Source organism: Pisolithus orientalis, assembly GCF_024613125.1.
Source record: "Pisolithus orientalis strain OTSU chromosome Unknown F5J12scaffold_41, whole genome shotgun sequence".
NCBI lineage: Eukaryota > Fungi > Basidiomycota > Agaricomycetes > Boletales > Pisolithaceae > Pisolithus > Pisolithus orientalis.
The window spans coordinates 346,369-367,537 of record NW_026260822.1 but is presented as its reverse complement, the minus strand read 5'-3'; the positions used below and the strand labels follow the sequence as shown (position 1 = coordinate 367,537).

The following is a 21,169-nucleotide window of genomic DNA, read 5'->3' as shown; positions in this document are numbered from 1 at the left end:
GTCCTGAATTTGTCTCACACTTCTTCCACTCTCTAGGAAAGGCCCTTAATATGTGTCTTCACTTCACTTTGGGTTACCACCCAGAAGGCAATGGCCAGACTGAGCAAATGAACCAGACCCTCAAGCAGTACCTTCATGTCTACTGTAACTACCAACAATACAACTGGGTTGAGCTGTTACCTCTAGTGGATTTCACTTTTAACAATGCACCAAGTGTGACAACTGGAGTCTCTCCCTTCTTCACTAACAAGGGGTACCATCCAAACCTGTCTGTAGTCCCTGATCAGGACTTCACCTCTCCACAGGCTCACAACTATGTCATTGAGCTTTCTGCCCTTCATGACTTCCTCCACTCCAAAATGTCTGCCACTCAGCAGCACTACCAGGGTCCAGCAGATGCCAAATGCATACCTCCACCTGAGTTCAAGGTTGGAGAACAGGCCTACATCAAAGCCAAGTACTTCCACTCCACTTGTCCTTTGGAAAAACTCTCCAAAAAGTACTTAGGTCTGTTCACCATCTTGGCCAGGCCATGTACACACTGCATCACCCTTAAGCTCCCTGACTCTATGTGCTCAGTACATCCAGTCTTCCATGTCTCACAACTGGAAGCCACAGTGGCTAACCCTTTCCCAAACCAACAACAACCTCTGCCTCCACCAGTGGATGTCAATGGTGACCTTGAGTATGAAGTATCAGAGATACTTGACTCTAAGGTGGACTGCCATCACTGCCACTGTCAACTCTTGTACCTAGTCCACTGGGCTGGTTATGAGAACACTGACAAAGAAACCTCTTGGTTGCTTGCAACTGAGCTAGATCATGCTTCTGACATAGTCTCTGCTTTCCACAAACACTATCTGCACAAGCCTGGCCTGTATCAACCCCTGCCATAATACTCTGCCCACATAACCTTCCTCTGCAGACCAACTCCACCCCTTACCAACTACCTTAAGTACTTGAGAATTTTCTCTGCTTATCTGTCTCACTTCTCAGAACCACAAATAAAATCACGAGTCTATTTCATAGTAGTACAAAAATATACAAACTAAAAACAAAAGGAACTATGAGTCAGTTCTGCCTGACTCACAGTACTCCACCACTCACCTCTGTGCAGCCTTGTCCTGCCTGGCCTGAGCCCTCTCCTCAGAGGCCCTCTGCCTCTACCTTTCTGCCTCCTCCTCTGCTGCCTTCTTCCTTCAAGCCTCCTCTTCCTCCACTGCCCCCCTCCTCTGAGCCTCCTCCTCCACTCTCTTCCTCCACTCTGCCTCCAACTGCTCCTCCTCCACCTTCTGCCTCTTGGTCTCCTCATGCTTGGCCTTGCACTCTGCCTTGTGCTCTCTCTCTCTGCTCAGTCTCCTCTCATTGGTACACCTTCTCCATGGACTTCTCCTGCTCAGTGTTGGTGGAGTCATTGGTGAGGATGACCAGTTCTTCATCTGCAACTTGGGAATAGTCATGGACACGGCCAGGGGTGGTTGGGGGGTTTTGCTCTGGCACTGGGAAGACATGATGATGGGGGGAAGGGACAAAGGTTCAGTACCCTAACATGTGTTTTTAAGCAGTTCTTCACACTCTGACAGAGCTCCACTGCAGCTAAACCATTGTCCTTGAGGCATCAAAACAATTTCAAATGATCAACTTGTGTTGATCTCATTCCAAACAAGTGGCCTTCAGGGGTTCCAGCCCTGAGGGGGGGGCACTGTCATGACCATGCACTCATTCTAAGTCCTCACTCACTCTGCACCCTTGTCCACCAGTCATTCACTCACTCCACACCAACTCCACCCACCTTCTATTGTTTATGAACCATCTCCACTCCAACTGCTGTCAGACTTGTACTGCTCTCCTACTGGACCACATGGACTATTCTCTGAGGAGTTGTGTGACTACCCTTCAGACTTCTCCCTCACAGCATGCAGTCAGGTACTCTGCAGTGCATGCACTACATGGTCTAGTGCCTGGACTGTTCCCTTTTTGGGATGTTCTATGTTACCTGTTCATATGTCCTCTGTCTACCCATCATTCATTGTCTAGGAAGTCTTACTTGAAATTTTATGAGTCTCCATATGTCAGTTCCAATTTCAGTTACTGTACCTCTGTAGTAGTATAAAAGCATGTATCATACTCCACTGTTCTTCAGTATGAATATCAACTTAGTTCCTACTCCCTCTGTCTCTGTCTTCTGCCTGTCAGAGTTACCTCTGACTTTCCATCTCTCTCCCTCTGCAATACAAGGGCTGAGATTGTGCAAGAGGGTAGCACACAAGCTAAACCTGACACCCTCACTCCACTCCACCTTTGTCTTGGCAGACTTCATTCCTGCCAACACTCTGCTAGTCAGAGTTCTGTTCTTCCATGTTGGACTTGCTTCCATACCTCTCCCCAGACCTTATCTAGCATCAGAGTTGGTCAGAGTGGGCCTGAACTTGACATCATGACCAAGGCTCTTATTCACAAACAACATTGGAAGTTCATCAAGGCTATGGGACTTCAACTTTGCTCAAGTGGGAGTGTCAACAAGTGACAAGGTTACATATGTAAGTCATCACCCATCCTACTGTAGGCTGACAGCAGTCTACCCCCATTGCTTCCTCTCACATTCTTGCTCCCTCTTCATCAGGAGCACCCCCAACCCTCAGCACTCATCTTTGAGTGTTGTAACTCACAAAAACCTGCCAAAATAAGATCATCCACCATCTAGGTACCACATAGGCACACCACCACTCACTTTCATTGTCTTTTGTGTTGGTTTTGGTTGGTCTACACCACTGAACCACACTTTGACTCACAACATGTTGTCATCATCAGGTCACATGACCATTATATAATCAGTCACATGATCACAGCACATGACCTTGTATCATGTGATCCTTTGTCATGTGACTTGACCACTACCACTCAATGCTACACTTTTTGTAGTCAATGGTAGTCAAAAATGTGCACTACCAAAGTGTAGCATAGCCTACACCACACAATGCTAACAACAACTATAGACAGTACTAGTGCTGCATTACTACCCCAGGAAGTGACAATGAACTGATGTCATCATAATAAAAGTTTTAGCCCCTGATTGTGCAATCATCACCATATGCTTATCTTATCAGAATGTGAAATTTTGCATGAGAAAAACACAAAATACTTAGAAAAACCCAATCATTAACACAAAGTGACGTTTCTCCACAATTAGATGGAGATTCCCCATACATGCTTGGAGATTCCCCACACAGTTGGATGGAGATCCCCCACACCTGCTTGGAGAATCTCCAAGTCCCCCAGAGAATCCCCATCACCATTTCCTACCACTGGGAGAATCTCCACATTCTTGGTGAATTGCCAAGTCCCCCTTTGTAGAATCTCCCCACCCTTTTGGCAAATTTCAAAGTCCCCCTTGGTGAATCTCCATGCCCTTGGAGAATCTCCACACCCTTGATGAATCTCTAAGTTCCCCTTTGGAGAATCCCCACTCCCTTGGAGAATCTCCAAGTCCCCCTTTGGAGAATCCCTGCTCCCTTGGAGAATCTTCAAGTCCCCCTTTAGAGAATCTCCACACTCTTGGCAAATCTCCATCCAGATGGGGAATCTCCAAGTCTGAGAATAGGCCCCTTTCTCCTGGGGAAAGCTCATCCAGACCTGGCAAAAGATCTGCATCTGCTGGAGAACCCCATCTATGCCAGGGAATAGGCCCATTTCCCCTGGAGAAACCCCATCTATGCCTGGGCATAGGTCCATTTCCCTTGGAGAAAGTCCATCTATACCTGGAAATAGGCCCATTTCTCCAGGGGAAACCCCATCCAGGCCTGGGAATAGGTCCATTTCCTGTGGAAAAACCCCATCTATGCCTGAGAATTGGCCCATTTCCCCTGGAAAAAGCCCATCTAAGCCTGGGAATAGGTCCAATTGTCCAAGGGAAAGGGGTGTATTTGACTGGGAGAAAGTCCTATTGGGACCCAGTCACCCCCTGGTATGATGGGGAAAACACAATTTAATGGGGGGAAACAGCTGGGTTGGGAATTCCCAGGCACTGGGATATTCTCCAACAGCAGTTGGCAATCACCAACCAAATGACACCTCTCAAGTATAAACATCTATAAGAATATGTCAACCTAATAGGCCCCCTTGGAGGGGTGACTGAAGTGGGCTCTGTAGCCACTGTTGTAGGCTGGACAGTGCCAGACAGTGGCACCTGGGTTTGCTGATGCCCCACTTTTTGGTGATGTAAACTTCTCACCTTGTACTTCTTAACAGTCTCCCTGAGGGTATATTCAGGCTATTAAAATCATACAAAGGACTGTGAAATATTTCCAGGGGTCTACTTTTGCAAATTCCCACTTGAAGATGATGTAACCAAATCATCAGATTTTCAACAGACTTGTCTCCATTAGGCATGCTCAATTGCAGATGTCGTCCAAAAAGTTGACAAGTTTGTCAACCTTATATTGAGGTTTCTGTCACTCGAAGCGAGACACACAGGACTATGCAAGTGCCAGTGAGGTAGTGCAGGCTCTGGCTGCTCTGAGTCCCCTGATGTGGCAATGCTTACTGACAAAGACTTGAGTGCTGAAGTGCTGAAGGCCTTTCTTGTTCAATGCTCACCACATGCTATGTGCAGGGCAACTACAACAACAGGATGCCAGTGACCTGCTTGCATTGTATTCTGCACATGCACACATGCTTGCAGAGTCAAGGTGAGAATGAGCTCAAATTCAGCAAGGCAAACAAGATGGCGAGTCAGAAGAACATGATCTATGAGTCTCACATTTTTTTGAGGCTGAACATGCTTGCTGATGGTATAGCATCATGAGGATAGAGTTGCTGGAAGCTGTGTGGTTCAGTGAGACTAATCATATTCTGAGTAGAAGTTGTAGTCCATCTGTTGTTCCCAGTACAAACTTCACTACAGAGCTGGAGTGCAGTAGCATGTCACAAAGGCATCAGAGACTAGCCCTCCCCCCCACTTGCCTAATTTGTCATTCCCATGCTGGAGTGGCCAGAGAAAGTGTTAGAGCCAGTTCAGAAACAAAGTCCCACCAAGAATCCAACTAAAAAAGACCCAGAAAAAAGTCCCAGGCTTCATCACATAAGCATCCAATATTCAAGTGGAGCTTGAATTCGAGAGGAGATGCTTGGTGGACAGCCAAGATGCTGTGCTAGGGGCAGGGGTTATGAGCCTGACATTCCACAGTCCATTGATCTTCCTTCATCCTTCCATCATCATGTGCCCCCATAAAACAGCAAAATCACCCTCCAAGGGTAAATTGCATACTTCACAGTCCCTGGAAGGCAAGCTGGTGTCATGGTCAGATAACGATGTCAAGGCCCTTCTTAATTTCATTGCTTCCCACAAGGCAACTGCTGGTGATGGTTTAAATTTTAAGGACACATTTTGGAATGCAGCTGCTGAAGCCCTTCCTGAGCCTGTCAAAGGGGGTATCAAGACCCCTAAAGCATGTAAACAGAAATAGAAAAGGGTGTGTGGTCTATCAGTCAAATGACAGAATAACCAGCTGATATCATGCAGCTACAAACTACATATGCAGCTGTTGATCATCTCTGCCATGCATCTGGGTTCACATATTCCCTGGAGGCAGGGGCCAATATCAGTGTCACAAGTGAGGATACATGGAACAACTATCTGAAGGTACAGGTATGATACAATTAGCATGGAATTTCCTGTGCTAATGGCAACATCAACAGATCCACAAGGATGCAGGCCCTTATAAAAACAAGGGATGGGTGTACTACAAACAGATGAGAGACCTCATGCCCTCCAAGGGCAAGGGCTTGAATCGCTTTTCAGCATTGACCATCGACAATTCTGCCAGAGGCCTGTCAAATGCTGGGTTGGGTCCTTCCAACAGTGAGAGTGAGAGCATGGGGGGAAGTACACTGTCCCAGGACCATGCTCCACCAGCATTGCCATCTCTGAACCACACCACATTCTGCTCACCAGTAGTCAGAAACCCAGCTCCCCCTGTTCCAACAGTTTCCCAATACCTGGCACCCTCCACCATCACTTCAGTTCACAGTGGATCTGTTTTCAATTGGTGATCAGGCCAGTCTGCTGGTGTCCCTGGCACACCATCAAGTTTCCCCCCCCATCTGCCCCATCTTCATTAAATGGTTCATCTATCAGCTCTGTCAAGCCATCCTCCAGCATCTCAGCTTGTATGGAGCGCTCTCAAAAGTGGAAGGCAGATGATGATGACAGCCTGTCTGTTGTATCAGGTGCCCAGTCACCCACTGCAGCTTCATCCACCTCATCAGCTCAAAAGCAATGCAGAGTAGATGTGACACTTCAGCATGTAGGGGAGGATTTAGGAGAATTCCACAGTTCAATGTGTAACCAGATGAACACCATCACCGATGCGATCACAACAATGGCAGGCTCACCTGTGCCTTATCAAACCACATCCCAGTCCAAGCCCAACTTCTTGCAAGATCCAGTGTCACACACCAAAGGTGTTTGGTGAGGTGGACATGGATGTAGCTGATGAATGGAGGTGAAGACCATAGCCCTCATGCGAAGAAGGACAGCCAGCAATGTCGGCAGTCATCCCTCGCACAAGAACAAGTTGTCAATACCAAGGAAAAAGGAGGAGGCAAGGTTAAGTGCACCAATAAAATTCTTAAGTGCACCCATGTACAGGCATTCCGGTTTTCAACGTATCTCCACCAATTCTGCAGACACCGAAAACCATTCCCACACTCGCTTGTAGTGCTCAGCCACACGATCCTACCTTCCAAGATTGGAAAGGATTTGCACACTCCACACAGTTTCTACAGCACTCCCTCCAAAAGATGCTCATTTCGCTAGTTCTTCTGATATGGCTGCCTCCACATCAGTCATTTGCACTTGTCCCCTTTGCTAAGGGACCATGGCTACATATATCTACCAGGAGTTCCTACCAGCTTCCATCCTGAAGTATCCTGGTACATCCCACCCTCATCTGCACCCTCTCAGCCCATCCAGCTTGGACAGTGTGTTCTTTTTGTCAGTATGACCTCCAGGAGGACATTCTTTGGTCACCTCAGGTCTGTCATTCGCTTGGAAAGGTCTTATGTGGTCGTTTCAGTCTCTCCAGTCCAAGAAGCATATGGATCCTTCCTCCCTGCCCCCTGCAATGTCTTCATACCAGTCTCATCCATCATTCTTCCAAAGTTGCGACAGCTACAGTATAATCTACTGTTCTCCACTCTCCCTGATTCGCATCCATGACAAGTATGATGCACATCTTGCCTCCTTGTTGCAAGATACAGCAGAAGATGCTCCCCCTTCATCCTCTCTTCCAACAGAGCCTCATTCATGAAGTTTTTATTTGCTTCACTGAGAGGATGGTTTGGGGGGGAAAGTTGCGAATCCCCTATGCTCCTGTCACCCCACAGACCCCCAAAGCTTGACCCCTGTTGACATCTGACTCACCCTGTCCACTTTTGGATGTACTATATCGGCATCAGATCAGCACTGCCTCTCTGTCATCCCACTTTGGCCTAGAAGTGATCTCTTCGAGATGTGACATGCACAGGCCTCCCCCTAATGTGATTCCAGTGCACTTTCCCAGTTCCTGACATTGCTTGACTCATACTGTGACATTCTGACTGTCTCTGACTCACCTATTGCCAATACTTACCAATCTTTTGACTTTGCTTACTGATTCTTCTCTTTTTGGCTTACTTATCCTTACCAATGCTTACCAATGCTTTCCAAGACAATTACCCATCGCTTACATTCCTTACTCATCAGTTACCAATCACTTACCAAGTGTTTGCACCTTGTTTTCCATAGGCAATGCCCCTGTGCTGTATATAAGTCACTGTACTTAGGTAGCAAAAAAGAAAAAAGGAAGAAGTCATCAGAGAGCCCCTCTTGCTCACAATTTATCATCATCTCAGTAAATCATTCATCAGCTTCGATAGTTGAGACTTTATTAAGGGTCTAGCTATCATCTACTTTGCCTTATCATCATCTATCATCCATATACTTCACTCCAAGCCCTCCCTGAGCTCAGTACAGCTTAGGACATTGAATTAAGTCACCATCCATCCTTCTGTAGGCTGACAGCAGTCTACCCTATTGCTTTCTATCACATTCTTGCTCCCTCTTCATCAGGAGCACCCCCAACCCTCAGCACTCATCTTTGAGTGTTGTAGCTTGCAAAAACCCTCCCAAAGAACAGGTTCTACCATCTAGGTACCACATAGGCACACCACCACTTGCTTTCATTGTCTTTTGTGTTGGTTTTGGTTGGTTTTCACCACTGAACCTCACTTTGACTCACACCAGTTCATCCACTGGTCCACAAGGCAACAGAGACACTTCTCACAATAGATGTAGATAAGTTCTCACCAATCAATATTGCCTGGATTGCAGACCAGTTCCAGGCAAACACTACATACACTAGCTTATACTTATCATTTGCAAGTGATCCCAATCATTTTGCTGCAGCTCAGCATGCTTGGCTCGAGAAGAGGCTCAATGAGATCAGGGCATGTATGCAGTGATTGTATCATATGTCATACTTGTACCTTGTAGTTTTAAATCCATCTTTACATTGGCTTGCAATACATCTCTCTCTGATTTGAACACTGCACTCATCAACTTGCATTTGAAAAGATGATGTCTAGGAATTGAGGGAAAACAAATGATATATGTAGCTAGTTGGCAACTGGATCCCCCCTTCACGCTCATTCTGCAGTGTAATTAGCCCATATGCTTTGTGCAATCACACCCCACTTCTCTGTCATCTGTAGGTGGTCTGCATCAGTTGGAACAGCATTGGCAATCAAGCCAATCACATGTGCTGATCAATCCAGTGGTGGAGGTGATATGAAGCCTTCAATATCTTCTAATTCCAGCAGATCATACTTGCAAATGATATTGTAGATGCAGCAAAGTGCTGGTGGGATACAGGATTGAATGTTCATATCAAATTCTGGGGGTATGACAAGAATTTGGAAGCACCACTTGATGACACCAATTATGTGCTCGACCACATTGTGAAGCTGAGCATGGCAGAGGTTATAACACTCCTCAGCATTTACTGGCCTAGAAATCCATGTGAATCAGAGAAAAAGACAGCAGTGAAAATCACCTACCATAATTGCATGCAGCCCCATTCCACTAAGTGATACCACTGTCCTCAGAAGGGAATCAAAAGCTGTGGGCAGTTTGGGAACCCTGCATCAGCAAGGTAGTACTTGCCATCCAGAATGGCTAAATCACTCAGCTGAGCATCATGGTAGATCAACATGTTGGCCACAGATCCCTCCCATCCACTAAGCATGTATGTGAAGCACATATCAAAGTCGCAGCAAATGAGACAGTTTGGGGATGTAAAGCCTTTGTGGTTTCGCATGGCATCCCTTTCTTCTGCACTCAGAGTGCATGCAATGTGCATGCTGTCAATCACACCAATCGCATCTGCAAAAAACAGGTAGAACTTGGGGTTATCAAAAATTGTGGGGTGGACAGGGTCATCACTGTGTGGTAATTGTACAAACTTGCTATATATATTGCAAGATGAAAATGCAAACAAAATTCTTTTGAAGTACCTTCAATGGTGATCAGTATATCAGAAGGAATGTGAATCAGAAATGCACTTGGAAACCATACTATTCAACCTTTGGAAACACTCCCCTACATGTCTGACTGACAAGCCAGTTACAGAGGTGTAGAGGAAGATTGCAAGTTGTTCTTCAAGTGTGACATGCTTGGAATGGGTGTAGCCATGTTCTTGAAGCAGCAGCATCAGTATCTTGAAGACATGCTGATGCACCACAAGTTCTGTGCAAATCCTCTCAGGGTGGCCATTCCAAAGTTCAGTAACCCACCCTGCCCCAGTTAGAGTGGAAGTATGGTATGGGATTGGCTCAGCACACTGTGTCGCTTCAGTGATTGTGGCTAGAGTGTTTGTCAATAGAGCATCTGCAGAAAACAGTTGAAGTTGATAATAGAATAGAAGAAGAATGATAATTTGGCAGCATCAATGGTAGTCCTTGTTAATATCCTTGTCATTGGTTTCTTCGTCTACAGGTTGGCCCACATCAACAGAAGACAACTCATCAGCAATATCAGCCATGTGTTGTGTTGCAATATTGCATATGTCACACCAAGCATACTCCTCCTGAATTCAAGGCTCCACTTGAATGTTGGATGCTTATGTGATGAAGCCTGGGACTTTGTTCCGGTTTTTTTTTAGTTGGATTCTTGGTGGGACTTTGTTTCCGAACTAGCTCTTACCTCACATGCACTCACATAGCCCTGCCTGTCTCACTTCAAGTGACAGAAACCTCAATATAAGTTTGACAAACTCAATGACTTTTTGGACAACATCTGCAATTGAGCATACCTATTGGCAACACTCACTTTGGTACTATGTAATTCTCCAGAGCATCAGTGCAGTGCTGCCTTCCATCAAACGGGAACACACATAGCCGAAATACGAAAGCATGTGATAGGAACGTGCGTCATGAGCATGCCTATACAATCCCTAGTACCAGTACTTCGGTATCTAAGATGCTGGCCAGGTCCTGAACATAGGCGGTAATCATATAGTCACTTGCAATTCTCTTGTATTCGTTGTGATGCAACTTCTCGAGTAGGAGCGCGTTGAACGGCTGCCTCAGCCGTTCCAACTGCTCCCACGCAGCCTCGTCATCGCTCTCGGTCTGCGTTTCCAGTGATTTTGGATCCCAAGGACGGACAAGGATATATGCGCTGGCCTTATTACTAAGTTGGTGCGACAGTGTGATATTGGCAGGCCTAAGGCGTGATGCGTGAATCATGTATGTATAATGCGAGGAGCTGGTCGAGAAACTTTGCTCGCTGATGTTGGTGACCTTGTGGATGATGGAGGGTAACTGAAGCCTGCTATTGACAAATCCGGCACGTGGTAATGCTGCAAGAGTACTGTACAACTCCCGTGCCTTTGCAAGGACCGGAGCATTGCGTCTAATAGGGTCGTTAGGGGTTGAGCGGTCCTGGGGCATCAAGCGATACGGTGCGAGGTTGGCAGGCAAACAACTATTGAATGACGACTGCACCCCGACCCAATCCAGAACTGAAACGTCTCCAGAACGTGTGATGATCTCTGCCAGGAGACGTCCGAGTGCATGCTCCGCAGGTTCGCTGTAGATGACTGGCAAGTGAACATTGAAGATTCCAAAAAGGGAGTAGGCAATATCCTGTGGCCGAGTGGTTTTACGACCTGATGCCCAGCGGAGTCTGGTTCGCGCGTCATCCACGCCGGGATTAAAATTTTCAAGGTGCTGTATTGCTACTCCCGTAGCATTCTGGAGCTCCTCAAGAACAGCAGGATCTCTTTTGTGATTCGCGCTGTCACTGTTCTTGTAGAGTGACCAGGGGTCGTTCATGTAGAATAGGACGGCGGGTGAAGCCAACAGTTCTTGGAGTGTCCAGCCTCGCTCGAACCAAGTGCAATCGGCAAAAGAACCACCATCGGGGACATTGGAAAGGTACACGATCGTCAGCGCAGACCGACGATACCAAGAAAACATAGACCCAACCGCTTCCTGTAGTTCGGCACTGCTTTCTGCGTTGATGCAACATGTATCGCTCCATGCCCACTCGAAATGACATTCGAGAGCAAGAATGCAAAATTTTTGGAGCTTTTCCAGACCGTCCGTGCCCCGCAAGTCATAGATATTTTTGCCTTCGACATCGCGTAGTGAGGGCTCGCCACTCCCCCACCTGTGAGACAGCATGGCAATTTGAAAGAAATCTGTAACCGCACTACCGATCTCCGTTTGGAGCTGCTGCCTGGTGAGTGAAGAGGCTGAGGACAGGAGCCGCTCGTATTGAGCACTACCTTCGAAGTAAGATAGTTGGGTATCTCGGTTACAGATGACCCCCGTCGGAGTATGTAACAGGCGCGGCGGAAGGTTTGCAACAGTTTCGAAAAAGCCTTCTTTGATGGAATTCTTGATATCGGAAGAATCGGAAGATGAAGAACCAATCCCGGCATCCTTTGGACGAGCCCGGGCGACCTTTGCTTTCCGGCAACGTGCAAGACATTCCTGAGACAACGGTTGACCAGGGTGTCCTGAAGAGCATTGCTCCAATGCTTTATGCGCGGCGCGAATGGCCTTATCGATGTCATCCGCCAAACCCTGTTGTAGGAACTCTTTGTAAAGGGAGTCAGCGAGGTTGAGGCAAGACCTCCATCCATCCGGCAGGAGGGTATGATGATGTTGTGCGTGGTCTGGCGGAGCTAATTGATGTACCCAATTCTCAGCTATATCCTTGACCTCTGCCTTCCCAACGGAGCCCGCGGGGTTGTCTCTAGGAACTCCTACGCTTCCGTTATCGCAGGATGCCAAGAGGTCCTGGACGATTCCCCACGCCGTCTCAGGCTTTCCATCAAAGGGATTTCCGTCAGGCAAGGTGCTACAAAACTGTACACCTTCATCATTGGCTTGACGTCGAAATTGAGTTACTGTGTCGATTATCTCGTTAGACGTGACGTGGGACAAAGTCGGGACGGCACGAATGACGCTTGGAATGAGTTTTCGATGGCATGTACGTCGAAAAGCACCAAGATGTTTCGAGACCTTCATATTTGCGTCACCTGCACTGAACCCAAGGTTATGCAAGTACAACACTCCAACCGCTCTGCATGGTTTAGGATAGCTAACCAGATAGGTTATTCACTGCATGGTGTGTGTGTAGGGGTATGTCTCACTTTGAGCGCATCCACGCTTTCAATGTCTTCTCCGCATCTGGGCCTTCGGTGTAAAAAGATGGCGCCCTTACGATAACGATGTCACTTTGCATTCCATCGAAACGGCATCGTACTGCATGAACCTCCGTGGTGCCGGGATTCTGGCCGTCTCCGTCTCGAACATGAACGTTTTTATGTTGCAGAAGGGTTTTCATAAACTGGTGGAACACACACAAATGCACAGTAAGTAATGGATTTGAACAGGATAGACGTGAATTCTACCAGACTCTTTCCTGAACCATGGGGACCTATGATGCTATTTGCGCTCTCAAATCTACTGTGTCGCCGAAGATAACATCAGTGCACTCACAACACTGCGGTATCGGTCGGTAAAATGGCGGTTGTCCTTTTAGACGAGCGAAGCCTATCCAACAGACCCATCTAGCGAACGGCAGCCGAAGGTTTCGCGCGAATTGCAAGGTCGGATGGCAAAGGGAGACAGGGTGGGACTTGAACGGTGTGACCTCGCCCACAAGTAACACTTGTGGCAGCCTCATACTGATGACGTGAGTTGGATAAGGGCCTAAGGCGTCTCCGGACAATATTGATGAGAGAACATTCCTGAACTTTCCAGCGGGTACTGCTGTTTCTAGCAGTGGGTCTCAACTATTTCGGCACCCACTGCAGAGGTGCCAAGCCCGACACTGTGGACAGGTATTGCATCCAGTATACGGAACTGATAACTGAACCCAAAAAGGGAAGTAGTCTTGCAGAGAGCTTGCTCTGCACGCAAGGTTATCCAACTTACGTCATCAGCACGAAGTGGGCGAGGTCACACCATTCAAGTCCCACCCTGTCTCCCTTTGCCATCCGACCTTGCAATTCGCGCGAAACCTTCGGCTGCCGTTCGCTAGATGGGTCTGTTGGATAGGCTTCGCTCGTCTAAAAGGACAACCGCCATTTTACCGACCGATACCGCAGTGTTGTGAGTGCACTGATGTTATCTTCGGCGACACAGTAGATTTGAGAGCGCAAATAGCATCATAGGTCCCCATGGTTCAGGAAAGAGTCTGGTAGAATTCACGTCTATCCTGTTCAAATCCATTACTTACTGTGCATTTGTGTGTGTTCCACCAGTTTATGAAAACCCTTCTGCAACATAAAAACGTTCATGTTCGAGACGGAGACGGCCAGAATCCCGGCACCACGGAGGTTCATGCAGTACGATGCCGTTTCGATGGAATGCAAAGTGACATCGTTATCGTAAGGGCGCCATCTTTTTACACCGAAGGCCCAGATGCGGAGAAGACATTGAAAGCGTGGATGCATTTAAAGTGAGACATACCTCTACACACACACCATGCAGTGAATAACCTATCTGGTTAGCTATCCTAAACCATGCAGAGCGGTTGGAGTGTTGTACTTGCATAACCTTGCATTCAGCGCAGGCGACGCAAATACAGAGGTCTCGAAACATCTTGGTGCTTTTCGACGTACGTGCCATCGAAATTTCATTCCAAGTGTCATTCGCGCGGTCCCGACTTTGTCCCACGTCACGTCTAACGAGATAATTGAAACATCGGTGGCTCAATTTCGATGCCAAGCAAATGATGAAGGTGCACAGTTTTGTAGCACCTTGCCTGACGGAAATCCCTTTGATGGAAAGCCTGAGACGGCGTGGGGAATCGTCCAGGACCTCTTGGCATCCTGCGATAACGGAAGCGTAGGAGTTCCTAGAGACAACCCCGCGGGCTCCGTTGGGAAGGCAGAGGTCAAGGATATAGCTGGGACTCTGGTACATCACTCTTAATTGCGATCAATCTTTCTGGGAAATAACTTGCGTTTCCATTCATTCGTAGGCAAAAGACCCTATCTCCCTTCCGATGGGACCTACCTTGAAACCTACTCCTCCGCAACTCCCAGGCAGTCGCCTAGCTGTGGACAATCTTGCCGATCGCTTTGTTGATGAGTTCAGGGGACAGGGGAGCAGCGGCAGTTTGGACACGATGATCAAGTTGGGGCAAGTTGGGCTGGAATTAACTCCGCCAGACCATGCACGACACCATCATACCCTCATCCATCTCGCCGATCTCCTATTTGAACGGTTTGAGAAGGAAGGAAGGAAAGAGGATTTAGACGAAGTAATCGCTATGAGACGAGTTGCGTTGGAACACATGGTCCCAACCGACCCTCATAGACAAAGAATTCTTCTCAGACTCGGCGATTGCCTTTATGAACGCTTCATGAGGGAAGCTTCCACGGATGATCTGGAAGAGGGCATATCTCTTCACCGGGCTGCATTGGAACACACTCCTCTGCTGAATCGATGCAAGGTTCTTCTCAGCCTCGCTGACTCCCTTTACCAAAAGTTCCGACAACAGGGTTTAGTGGACGACATTGATGAGGCCATTAGCTTCGCGCGTACCGCATCGGGGCTGTGCCCTCCAGGGCACCCCGATCGATCCTTGTCTCAGGAGTGTCTTGCACGTTGCCTCAAAGCGAAGGTTGGAATGAAGGTTGCCTGGGCTCCCCTAAAGGGAGCCGGGATTGATCCTTCGCCTTCCAGTTCTTCCGATATCAAACATGCCATCAGAGTTGGCTTTTTCGAAACTGTTGCAAACCTTCCGCCGCGCCTGTTACATACTCCGACAGGGGTCATCTGTAACCGAGATGCCCAACTATCTTACTTCGAAGGTAGTGCTCAATACGAGCGGCTCCTGTCCTCAGCCTCTTCACTCACCAGGCAGCAGCTCCAAACGGAGATCGGTAGTGCGGTTACAGACTTCTTTCAAATTGCCATGCTGTCTCACAGGTGGGGGAGTGGCGAGCCCTTACTACGTGATGTTGAAGGCAAAAATATCTATGACTTGCGGGGCACGGACGGTCTGGAAAAGCTCCAAGACTTTTGCCTTCTTGCTCTTGAACGTCATTTCCAGTGGGCATGGAGCGATACATGTTGCATCGACAAAGATAGTAGCGCCGAATTACAGGAAACAATTGGGTCTATGTTTTCTTGGTACCGCCGGTCATCCCTGACAATCGTGTACCTTTCCGATGTCTCCAACGTTGGTTCGCTTTCCCATAGTGTCTGGTTCACGCGAGGCTGGACACTCCAAGAACTGTTGGCTCCATCCGCCCTCCTCTTCTATATGTATGACTGGTCACTCTGCACGAAGAGTGACACCACGAATCACAAAACAGATCCTGCTGTGCTCGAAGAGCTCCAGAAGGCTACGGGAGTAGCTAAACAGCACCTTACCAATTTCCACCCCGGCGTGGATGACGCACGATTGAGACTCCATTGGGCATCACGCCGTCGCACCACTCGACCAGAAGATATAGCCTATTCCCTTTTTGGAATCTTCGAGGTTCAATTGCCAGTCCTCTACGGCGAATCTGAGGAGAATGCACTCGGACGTCTCCTGGCAGAGATCATCTCACGTTCTGGAGATGTTACGGTTCTGGATTGGGTTGGAAAGCCGTCGTCATTCAATAGTTGTTTGCCTGCCAACCTCGCGCCGTATCACGTGTCACCCCAGGTCCGGCTGACCCCCAGCGACCCAGCTAGACCCAATGACCCGGATCTTGGGAAAGGAAAAGGAAAGGAGCTGTACGATAAAATTTCACGGCTACCGCGTGCCAAATTTTTCAATAGGCGGCTTGTCTTGCCCTCCACTGTCCACCAGGTCACAGCCGTCAGACTGCAAGGTTCTTCCACTAACCCCTCACGTTACACATACGAGATTCATGCGTCGCGCTTGAGGCCTGTCAGTGTCACACTGTCAATCAAACTTGGTAATAGGGCCGGTGCATATATTCTCGTCCGTCCTTGGCATCCAAAATCGCTTGAAACGCAGACCGAGAGCAATGACGATGCTGTTCGGAACTTGCTGGAACAGCTGGAGCAGCCGTTCAGCGCACTTCTCCTGAAGAGGTTACCTCACAACGAGTACAAGAGAATTGCAAGCGATTGCGAGATTACCGCTTGCGTTCAAGACCTGGCCAGTACCTTAGATACTGAAGTGCTGATACCGGAGATTGTGTAGGTCGTACTCGTCATGTGCTCTCCTACTGCGCCCCGTATTTCTGTTATGCGAGTTCCCGTCTGATATCTGTGCCAGCAGTGCATTTTAGTACCTAATCACGAGTATGTACGTACTTGAGGAGATTTGAATGGCTTTCCTAAGGGTGTGCACCTAAATGGAACTCACCACAGAGGGGTGAGCACACTCAAACCGATCACAACAACGACAGAACGTGGACAGGCGTGTGGATTTGAGCAATCAAGCGTATACGCTGATACAAGATGATGGACAGAGAGAGAGAAAGGGAAGAAAGAGATATATCCCCCGTGGACACAGACAGCACCAGTATATATACCCTCAGAGTCCAAACAGCGCAACACCCGAACGAAAGCGCGATAGGAGGTGTGATAGTGTGACGTGTTAGCATGAGCGATGTCGATAGTGTGATTGGCGTGTCAGTGGTAAGCGTACGCTTACACTAAACAGGGCGTTGCTGAAAATAATGTCGGGAGTGTTGATGGGCGTTAGCAATGCCATTCGCTGTAGTTGTATCACTCGATGCATCACTAGCTCACGTTGCACCCAGCTTATGCGTTCTTACTAGTCAGCTATCTACGTTCGTCAAAGCACTTTCGTAGCTGTGATGCTCTCGCACATCGCATGGAGGTTCCTGCCTCGACTCTCAAAATAACATCAGGAAATTAATCAATGCCTATCGTGCCGTTCACATGCACAGATAGTCGAAAAAGTCCGGATAGTCGCCAGGACTATTTCTAGTAGATTCTATTTCTATTTTGACTATCTGTACTATTTTTCTGACTATTCGTACCATTTCTGTCTGACTATCGAAGGCACACCGTCACTTCGCTCCAGTTTCAAAGGCACATTATATTTAGTCGCAAGTGTAATGGTGCGAGGTGTTTACTACATACAATACTAAATGAGGAGTTCATGATAGGTGACATTTGTCGTGGTCACCTCGCCCAGACACAAATGGATACATGCATGAGATCTGTGTCTGACATAGGAGAGAGCTGTAATTGTCCATGTGAGAAGACAGACCGTGTAAGGTCAATACCTATGTGGTCGAGAGTGAGACCTTGGCAACTTTTGAAAGTTGTTGCATATCCAGGCACTAAGGGGAATTGTTTGCGATGTAGAGTGTGACCCAAAGGGAGGGTAGTTTGGAAGGATATGTGAGGTATGAGGATGTCTTCAGAGTCGACAACATTGGAACCACCAATTCCTTGTAATATTCTTACTGTCATGAGTTGTGAGCCAGTGTGTATGACAACAACACAAATGTTCTTGATGGGGCCAAGGTTGATGGAAAAGTTTTGTAGCAATTGGAAAATAGCATTAGTTTTGATTTTGATGATGTGGAGAGGGAAGCCAGGTGGGGTGTATTGAGCAACATAGTCAAGGACACTGTCTGGCTGTACTAAGCCTACATCTTCAGCTTCTTTGAGTGTATCGGTGGAAAGGTAGATTCTCATTTTGCCCTTGATGCATTGAAGTATGTGCTTGTTATACATATCAACTCGTATGCGGGTTGGGGCAAGAATAGCATGTTGAAGACAGGCATGTGGGTCAGGTAGGATGTCAGTTGGGTAGATGAAGTCAATGAGGTTTTTGGGTGTACAGATATGATCCATGAGAGTCGATGGAATGTCAGGTCTGGCTCCTTTGCCAATTGCATCTACAAAGGTTGCAAAATCTGGATCTTCTGCATTGTGAATGGGTATTGTCAGTCAGTAAATGGTGAATAACTCCCATAGGGGAGAGGATTTAATTGAAGCATTGATGACTTGTGTGTGGGTTCCACCATGGATAACAGGACATGTCTGACAGAAATTGCCAAGTATGACTATAATCTTTCCACTGAAGGGTAAGTTGTTCTTCATGACTGTTTGACATATGTTGTCAACACATGTAAGAACAGTGCAGTTGACCATCAGTCCTTTGTCCCAAATTATGATTGAAGCTTCTCTTATTAGTTCTCCATGTGGATCACTGGGTTTGATGGGCAATAGAAGCATTTCATTTTTGTCATTTACTGGGACCTAATATGATGTACATTAAGTTAGTGTGACTAGAGATAAGGAAGATGTTAATGGACCTTGAAGGCAGAATGAGTGGTGTGACCACCTGGGTATAGTTGTGAATGCAGCATTTGCAGTTGGAATGACAATGCAACCCAGGGAATGAACTTTATTGCATATTGCATTAATGAGGAAAGTTTTGCCTTGTCCAGATTTGCCATCAACAAAGGCAAGCAGCAGTTGATTTTCAAGTATGGCAGACATAATTCAGTCATAGATAAAATGTTGCTCATCTGTCATGAGTGCAATAGCTGTTGCAACACAATCACAAAGACCAATTGGGTTGCAACCCCATTGCTCTAGTTCATGTCAGACTTCAATGGTGAAAGTTATAGGGTCTGGTAAGCCATAAAAAAAAAGTGACTTTCCATGTTCTTCAAGCAATGTATTGAGGTCTTCTAGTGTGTGATTTAGGCCAAGTTCCACATTGAGACCTAGTTGGAGAATAAAGTTGTGTGCCATGTGCTGTTGGTATGTTGTCCAGATGTTGATAGGCACAAGAATGCAGTCATTGACAAGGAGGTGAACAAAAAGAAGTCAAAGTTGCCAAGGGGTAGCAAGGGTGGTGATTGCCTCTTCCATAGCATATTATGCTTCATTCTGGTCAGTAAAGAGGCCTAATACAATAGTAGCTTCTTGGAATGTTTCATATGTCACAGCATTGATGGTACATGCATCCAGAAATGATAGTGCTGCTTGAGATTGCAAAATTGTGCACAAGTAGAAGAGTTCTCCTTGTGATGGATGAACTGAGTTTATTCTGCTGAGGTGGGCATGCACAGCATCTCTTTGTATGATATGCATGCAAGGTTGGGCATTTGAATTAGATGGAGATATAGAAAAAGGGTGCTGTAGGCAACCTCAGTAGTGAACAATCTACTGAGGGAACAGTGTAATGACTGTGCAGTAAGTGTGCTCTAATGGATTACACAAGCAGCCAAACATCGCACCAAAGTAAGCAGAAACACAGGGGAGAATATATCTCCAACAGGAGATTCATCAAAGTATTGGGAATTTGTGATGTTTCGAATATCAAAGCAAGTAAGTTGGAATAAGGTGAAATACTCCATATATGTTAGGTCAGAAAATGCCCTGTGAGTGCCTGACACATCTGTAAAGTAACCCACAGGGTGCTGAAAGTATCAATTGAGTAGGGAAGGTGTGCTGGCTGTATGATGTGTACACAGATATTGATGGTTTGATTATGATTCAGGTAGATGCACTGGAAGTGTGGTAACAGCAGGATCCTTTTTCATGATGTGAAAACCAAGAATTTGCCATGTAGCTTTGCCTGCTGATAAATATTGAGCATCCTAATAATCTTCAATTTTGTCAATTCTGTTGGGTTCTGAAGTAGATTTGTCTTGAACATGATAGCATGTATGGTCAGGACCTAGATGAAAATCAATAACAGAGAAGTGGTAAGTGTTATAGAATGAAATACCTTTGTGTATGTACTTAAAAAGGTACTGAAAAATGTGAGATGTGTTGGCAACTTCAAAATTGATGTGGCACTGAAATTTCCATAGTAACAGAAGACACTGTGGTACTATCATCTTGTCTCCTGGATTGTGTTTTCAGTAATGAATGTGACCATCAAGATCACTTGTGGTAACAGGTTGTAAAGAATGGGGGTACTTGAAATGACATGCTCTAGTTCTGTCAGGCAGTTTGTATTGGCAGTATTTTGAAGCTGGTTGATTTGGCATAGGATGGTTGTGGTGCATGAAGGTGTTGATCAATACTGCATTGTCAGGGTCATCTGGGAGTTCAGCAGATACAACAGAGCTGATGTTGTCTGGATGAATACAGTCACTTGCATATTTGATCAGAATGTGGGCATGAGGTAGGCCACATCTTTGAAATTCAATGGAGTGTATGCAATATAGTAACCAGCCAACTTGTGGAAACATTGTTTTCAAAACCTGTAGGAGGAGAGTGAGTTTTCATTTGAGAACTTGAACAACAACAACAGCAATGTCAGTGAAGTCTTGTCCAGGGCAGAGTTGTGACTGGATTTCTGGCCAGTTCAAATTACATGTTATGGTAATGAAGAATGTGGGATTCCCCTTTGCTGCAGTGATTCCAAGGAGTCTGCTATCTGGTTTGAAGCCCAATGTCTAAAACCAAGGAATGAAGCAGCAAGGTAGACATTCTCATTGGATTCAATGTCTGGTACATCCATCAAAGCAGCAGCATCTTGTTGCAAGTGCAATTGATTTGATTGGATGTAGTTAAGTCAGCATTCCAAGTCACAACTGAACATGTCAACAATGTACTCATTTGTGAGGCAATCAAAAATTTGGAAGTGATCTTCATGTAGAATCTGTGCATGATAGTACCACATTTAAGTAGTCACTGC

The 21,169-nt window shown here is 46.7% G+C and overlaps 2 protein-coding genes across 2 annotated transcripts; one reads left to right on the top strand and one right to left on the bottom strand.

The window, feature by feature from the left end:
* Positions 1-10,456: 10,456 nt before the first annotated feature.
* On the bottom strand, positions 10,457-12,950 carry F5J12DRAFT_410509 (uncharacterized protein). The gene is made up of 2 exons (XM_051739293.1): positions 12,702-12,950; positions 10,457-12,649 (listed from the first exon to the last, which is right to left on the bottom strand). Exons 1-2 carry the CDS (start codon positions 12,893-12,895, stop codon positions 10,480-10,482), a joined length of 2,364 nt encoding a protein of 787 aa, XP_051596263.1. The 5' UTR covers positions 12,896-12,950; the 3' UTR covers positions 10,457-10,479.
* Positions 12,951-14,078: 1,128 nt separating this feature from the next.
* F5J12DRAFT_929406 (uncharacterized protein) lies at positions 14,079-16,867 on the top strand (the record flags this gene model as incomplete). The annotated part of the gene is made up of 4 exons (XM_051749492.1): positions 14,079-14,099; positions 14,124-14,173; positions 14,313-14,475; positions 14,540-16,867. The coding sequence occupies 4 exons, from the start codon at positions 14,079-14,081 to the stop codon at positions 16,724-16,726; spliced, it is 2,421 nt and encodes an 806-aa protein (XP_051596262.1). The 3' UTR covers positions 16,727-16,867.
* Between the last annotated feature and the right edge of the window lie 4,302 nt (positions 16,868-21,169).